Source organism: Nestor notabilis, unplaced genomic scaffold (genome assembly GCF_000696875.1).
Source record: "Nestor notabilis isolate BGI_N333 unplaced genomic scaffold, ASM69687v1 scaffold3790, whole genome shotgun sequence".
NCBI lineage: Eukaryota > Metazoa > Chordata > Aves > Psittaciformes > Psittacidae > Nestor > Nestor notabilis.
The window spans coordinates 61,757-68,027 of record NW_009909873.1 but is presented as its reverse complement, the minus strand read 5'-3'; the positions used below and the strand labels follow the sequence as shown (position 1 = coordinate 68,027).

Genomic DNA, 6,271 nt, shown 5'->3' with positions numbered 1-6,271 from the left:
GCCTGCTGCACAGTGACTGTTCCATAGCCGTGTGTAATGTTCCCTGGCATCATTTTGGTAGTCCATAAACAGCTCCATGTTAAAGGGGGAGAAAGGGGTCAGCTTTGTGCTGAGGACAGAAAGCTCCATTCTCGGTAGCTGACAGTCTGTTTCCTTCTTGCTTCTTTTGATGTCTGGAGACTAAATGCTGCATGGAGAGAAAAATTCAATTCATTTAAAATATTTTGCATCAAAATGACATGCTTTAATGTAGGTTCTTCTGATGTTTAAATTATCTTTTCATCTCATGGGGGTGGGAGGGAAAGCCAACGTGTTTCTAGTTAAAGTGCCCAAGCAGAACTTTAAACAAAGGTCTGGAAGAAGAGGAAGTCTCAATGTACGGGTGGCTTTTAAGAGTAGATGCTTTCCCTTCCCCCCTGTTCTTGTCTCCCTGAGACTTGTAAACTGAGGAGATTTATTGCTGCCCTTCCAAATGCTGCTTTAAAATTAAGAGTTCAAATTTTTGACATTCCTGAAGTCCTCAGGAGGGAGAGGAATAAGGGAAAGTGTTGATCCTAAGTGGAGCAGAGCTTACCAAAGGGGTTTCCAGGCTGGTTTGGCCAGTTGTAGCTGTGTGTAGCCTTACTAGGGGGAAATCAGCTAAACCTGCACCAAGAAAACTCTTGGAGTCGTGGATCAATGATGAAACTGCGTTTGGGTGAAATTTAGACTTATTAAATAATTGTAGTTGTTATTGCTGGTAATTTGGAGACCTGATTCTAGCTTATCCTGTTGCTGTAACCATGAGTCTTGGTAATTTCACAACTATCACATCAAGGGAGGGACTCAACAGGCTCTTTATCAATCACTGTCCTTCACCAGATGTGACTGTGCCTGCAGATGCATTGTCATGTGTTTGACTTAATGCTGATATAGAATCCACCCCATCAGTGCCATTCCAGCTCCCCTTGAGACTGGTAAAGAAAAATCTCATTGACTTTCTGTTTTATATCTCCTCCATAATGTAGGAAGGGTTTCACCCTCTGTTCTTTCTGCTTATATTACTTAATATTGTATTTGTGGTATATTTGAAATTGTAAGATGTATTTCCCTGTGGTGCCGTTGCTTTTCTGTGTCACTTCAGGTTTGGGTTGTGTGCAGTGTACTGTAAACCCCTGTGTTTTCAATGAAGGGTCAGCATTTCAATAGGGATCTGCTTGGAAAATGATTTCAGCTTCCATCCTGGATATCTTGCTTTTGTGAAGAACGTTTGATATACAGATGGAACTGGCTTATTTTCGTATGAAACCTGCAAACCCTCCCTGCGCTTTGGTTACCCCCAAGCTTGCACCTGGGCAGGACAGGAGGAAGTTAGAACATCCTTCAAAACATAATAGGCTTTTTTTTTTCTTTCTTATTTTCAATGTAAAATGGCACAAATCACCTCAACATATTGCTATTGTGTTTATTGATAATGAATAACCAACGCTATTCTTGTTTTGCATGATGCTGTTACCTCAAATCTCCATTGCATTGTGCAGCCACTGCATGCTGCTATTAAGACAGATAGCAAAGGAATGGAAAGGAATGGAAAAACATTCTCTGATTGTATGAATATTTTAGGGACACTGGTGTGTTTTCTAGTCAGGATGGCCCCACTGTCATAGTATCCCAGACTGGTTTGGGTTGGAAGGGACCCTTAAAGCTCCTCCAGCTCCAACCCCTGCCACAGGCAGGGACACCTTCCACTAGAGCAGGTTGCTCCAAACCCCTGTGTCCAACCTGGCCTTGAACACTGCCAGGGATGGGGCAGCCACAGCTTCTCTGGGCACCCTGTGCCAGCGCCTCAGCACCCTCACAGGGAAGAGCTTCTGCCTCAGAGCTCATCTCAATCTCCCCTCTGGCAGGTTCAAACCATTCCCCTTGTCCTGTCCCTCCATCCCTTGTCCAAAGCCCCTCTCCAGGTTTCCTGGAGCCCCTTTAGGCACTGGAGCTGCTCTAAGGCGTCCCCTTCAGGAGCCTTCTCTTCTCCAGCTGCCCCAGCCCAGCTCTCTCAGCCTGGCTCCAGAGCAGAGCTGCTCCAGCTCTTGGAGCATCTCTGTGGCCCTCCTCTGTCCGAAGTGGAAAGCTGTCCTTGGAAATGAGAAATCCTGAAAGAGAAACTTTGGTATATCAGGCAAATAATGCCATCAGTGTAACCCCAAATCCTTCCAATCTTTTCTTTCAGTCTGGAAGCAGAATATTAACAAGGTGTTGAGTGGGTTTTTTTTCCCCCATGTAACCACTGTAACTAAGCAGTGCTGGTAGTGTGGCTGTCACCTATGGAGGCACTCGTGTCCCTCTGGGAACAGATGGGAAGCTTTCCTAGGTGAGGACACAGCTCCTACTTCTATCTTCTGATACAGCCTTTTTCTGCCAGTAGTGAGCTCCGTCTGGTTGTGTTCAGAAGTGGGTCTCTTTTTTCTCTTTTCCAGGTGCCAAATATATCTACATTTGACTCACAGCTTCTCGTGTGTTGGTTGGAAACAAGCCCTTTTAAAAATAGTGATGTTGGGTTTAGCACTGGAACAGTCTCAGTTTGCACAGCAGTAGCTTTCTAATGTGAAACACTTCTTTTAGCACCTTATGTCAGTTTGGTAACTAAATAGATGTTTTGAGAAAATACCTTTTATGTCTTTGCCTTCAAATCCCAAACCTCTTCAAATCTCAAAATCTCTGCATGCAGATCCACAAACAGGTATAGAGGGACATGATTACCCTTGGATAATCCTGGCATTAGAGACTCCCTAAGTGAAATGGTCCTTTTCTGACACCAGTTTCCTCACCCAGGTGCCTTTTGGAGCTGCTTTAACAACATTTTATGGCAAAATGTCTCTTACACATCCTTTTTGATTTGTCTTGCAGAGGATATTCAACTCCTTTGTGTACACGGAGAAGATATCGAATGGAGAAAGTGAAGTTCAACAGGTGAGCCCAAAAGCCCATTCCCATCTCCTGCTGCAACACTAGCAGCATTACAAAGGCAGAGTGAGCTTAGAAATGACAGTTCTGTCTGGATTTATTGTGGCCACTTTCCTTGTGTCCAGCACATGAAATAACAATAAATGGAATAGGATATAAATAGAGATGAGGTATATGGGCTGATTCTGTATCTGAGAGTTTTGCATTGCTATGAAAAGGCTTTCCATCTGCTTTGTGTGGGTCTGTCCCTTAGAAACAAAAGAGCAGAGGCAGAGCTGGGGCCCTCATGTAGCATCTCACATTAATTGCCTGGTTTTCATGTTGGAAGTGGCTCTTTGAAAATGGTTTTAATTCAAAGCAAACCCACTAATACTGTTTATGAATGTGGAAATGGTATCAATTGCTTTGTGTAAATATGAGACAGACTCATGCATAACAGTTGTGGTTGAGGGTTCTTTGTAATTTTGTGGGGGCTTTTCTTATGGCAACACATTTGAACATTTAACTCTTTAGTTTAACACTGAGATAATAGATCTCAGTACATGGGCTGTTTGCATTTAACACATGCATGCATTTGGAAAACCAATTCTGGATCAGTTTTAAAACAGATCAAATCGATCATGTTTTCTTCCTTAAGATATTAAGGTACCAATTCTGTATGCTCACAACTGCACCTTCACGCTATAAACGTGATGGGGTTTGGTAGAAAACTGCTCTGTGTGGGCAGCCTGGGCATCTGAACAAAGAACCAGCTTTTCCTTCCAGTTTAAGCCTGGACTCACTTGCAGAACCTTCAGTGGGTAACCTGACCATCCTAGACCCCTATCAAACTAGGTTTAATGTTCAGTAGAAACAAAAGTGCCTCAGAGCAGGGCTCTCCCTGGGGAAAGGGGAATTGCTCTTCAGCACTGCAGGTAGCCTGCTTTGTGCACGAGCACTTGCTGCTGGTTTCCAGGAGTGTATCGGTGCACTGCATGCTCCTGTGCATTAAAAACTGGTCGTGTAATAGAAACAAATTAACACCCAAAGTTGTGTTTACTGTAAATGCTGATATTTCCCCAGGAAAAAGTCAAAGCCGAGCTGGATCAAATGTGGTTGTGAATTGTAGAGTCATGGCGTTGTTAAGGTTGGAAAAGATCCTTAAGATCATTGAGTCCAACTGTTCCCCAAACTGCCAAGGCCACCACTAAACCATGTCACTAATGCCACATCTACATATCTTTTAAATACCTCCAGGGGTGGTGACTCAACCTCTTCCCTGCACAGCCTGTTCCAGTGATTGACAGCGCTTTCAGGGTAGAAATTGTTCCTCATCTCCACCTAAACCTGCCCTGGGGCAGCTTGAGGCCGGTTCCTCTTGTCCCATCCCTCGTTCCTTGGGAGCAGAGACCAGCCCCCTCCTGGCTCCATCCTCCTGTCAGGCAGTTGCAGAGAGCGATCAGGTCCCCCCTGAGCCTTCTCTTCTCCACACTAAACCCCTCAGGTCCCTCAGCCCTTCCCCATCACACTTGTGCTCCAGGCCCTGCTCCAGCTCCATTCCCTTCTCTGGCCCCGCTCCAGCACCTCAATGTCTCTCTTGCAGTGAGGGGCCCAGAAGTGAACGCAGGATTTGAGGTGCAGCCTCCCCAGTGCCCAGCGCAGGGGGACAGTCCCTGCCCTGGTCCTGCTGCCGCACTGGGGCTGGGACAGGCCATGGTGCTGGTGGCTCCTTGGCTGCCTGGGCACAAGCTGCTCATGTTCAGCTGGCTGTCCTCCTTCCACCCTCCTTTATAGATGGGCATTATATTTGTGAACCTCCAGTCAACTGGGACATCCCTGGTGAGCCAGGACCACTGTTGATGGAAGGGGTTTCGGTTAGCACCTCCACTAGCTCTCTTAACACCAGATCCCATCTGGTCCCACAGACTTGTGTGTGTCCAAGTGGTGTAGCACATCACTGACCATTTCTCCTTGGACTACGGGGGCTTCATTCTGCTCCCTGTCTTCCAGCTCAGGGGGCTGCGTACCCAGAGAACAACTGGTCTTACCAGTAAAGACTGAGGCAAAGAAGGCATTAAGTACCTCAGCCTCTTCCTCATCCTGTACACTGTATTGAAACTTTTGGAGAGCTTGCATTGGAAAGCAGCACTCAACTCCTCTAATATTTCAGAAGAAATATGATGGCTTTTGATGGGATTATGGTCAATGTAGGAGCTAAATTAATTTGCAGAAAGTGGAATAGTTCTGTTAAACCATCACCAAGTCTTTACTGTAGAAACCTTGTCCCATACTGGCATTAAATTGAAGTGTGTAATGTTAACAGAAAAATTGGGTAAATATAAGAGCATGTATTAATGATCTAGGGCTTAAATGAGACTCAGATTGACATCACACATTTAACATGAACAATTTAACATTGACATGACATTTTAAGGTGAATCTCTTGTGTGTGTTATAAAAATTACGAGGTTTGTGTTTAGGAGCAAAGTTCACTTTTGGTACTGCTTGTGTCTGTGTTGGGTGTCTGTTCGGTGAGTACAGATGTGTGTTGGGAATGTCAGAAGGAACTGGAGCAATGCATTAATCCTGGTAAATTACCCTAATTTTAGTATTAACAATTGACCCTGTGGGTAATAGTATCTTCACCAGAGTAATAGATGTTAGGCGTTACAGGAGGGGTTTTCTAGCTCTGGTTAGTTGGAAGACTTCTGATGCAAGTTTTATCTGAAATTTGTTGGTTTATGGGTGTCTGTCCTACATACTCTATTTGGCTGTAGAAACACATTTCTGATTTTCAATCATCACAGTTGAGATCATAGAATCATAGAATGTTTAGGGTTGGAAGGGACCTTACAGCTCCCCCAGTTCCAACCCCTGCCACGGGCAGGGACACCTTCCACTAGTGTGCCGCCAAGCCCGTGTGCCCAAGCTGGCCTTGAACACTGCCAGGGATGGGGCAGCCACAGCTTCTCTGGGCACCCTGTGCCAGCGCCTCAGCACCCTCACAGGGAAGATCATCACCTGTAATACAAGAGCAAAAAAATATGGGGAGGGCCAGATCAGCCAGGAGGATATTTCCTCTTTTAGTTTCAATCCCACTGTCTTTGTTATGCCACCTTTTCCACTTGGCTTCTCAAGTGAATTGTGCAGAGACAGCTCTGCTCTGGAGCCAGGCTGAGAGAGCTGGGCTGGGGCAGCTGGAGAAGAGAAGGCTCCTGAAGGGGACACCTTAGAGCAGCTCCAGTGCCTAAAGGGGCTCCAGGAAACCTGGAGAGGGGCTTTGTGCAAGGGATGTAGGGACAGGACAAGGGGAATGGCTTGAAACCGCCCGAGGGGGGATTGAGATGGGCTC

The 6,271-nt window shown here is 45.7% G+C and overlaps 1 protein-coding gene across 1 annotated transcript in view; it reads left to right on the top strand.

Moving 5' to 3' along the window:
- The window catches only part of CACHD1 (cache domain containing 1), a gene marked incomplete at its 3' end in the record, with an annotated part of 93,064 nt that overhangs the window by 25,146 nt on the left and 61,647 nt on the right, over nucleotides 1-6,271 (top strand). The window contains exon 2 of the mRNA XM_010023414.1: nucleotides 2,884-2,946. Coding sequence (XP_010021716.1) covers nucleotides 2,884-2,946 — 63 coding nt within the window. The remainder of the gene's footprint in view (nucleotides 1-2,883; nucleotides 2,947-6,271) is intronic.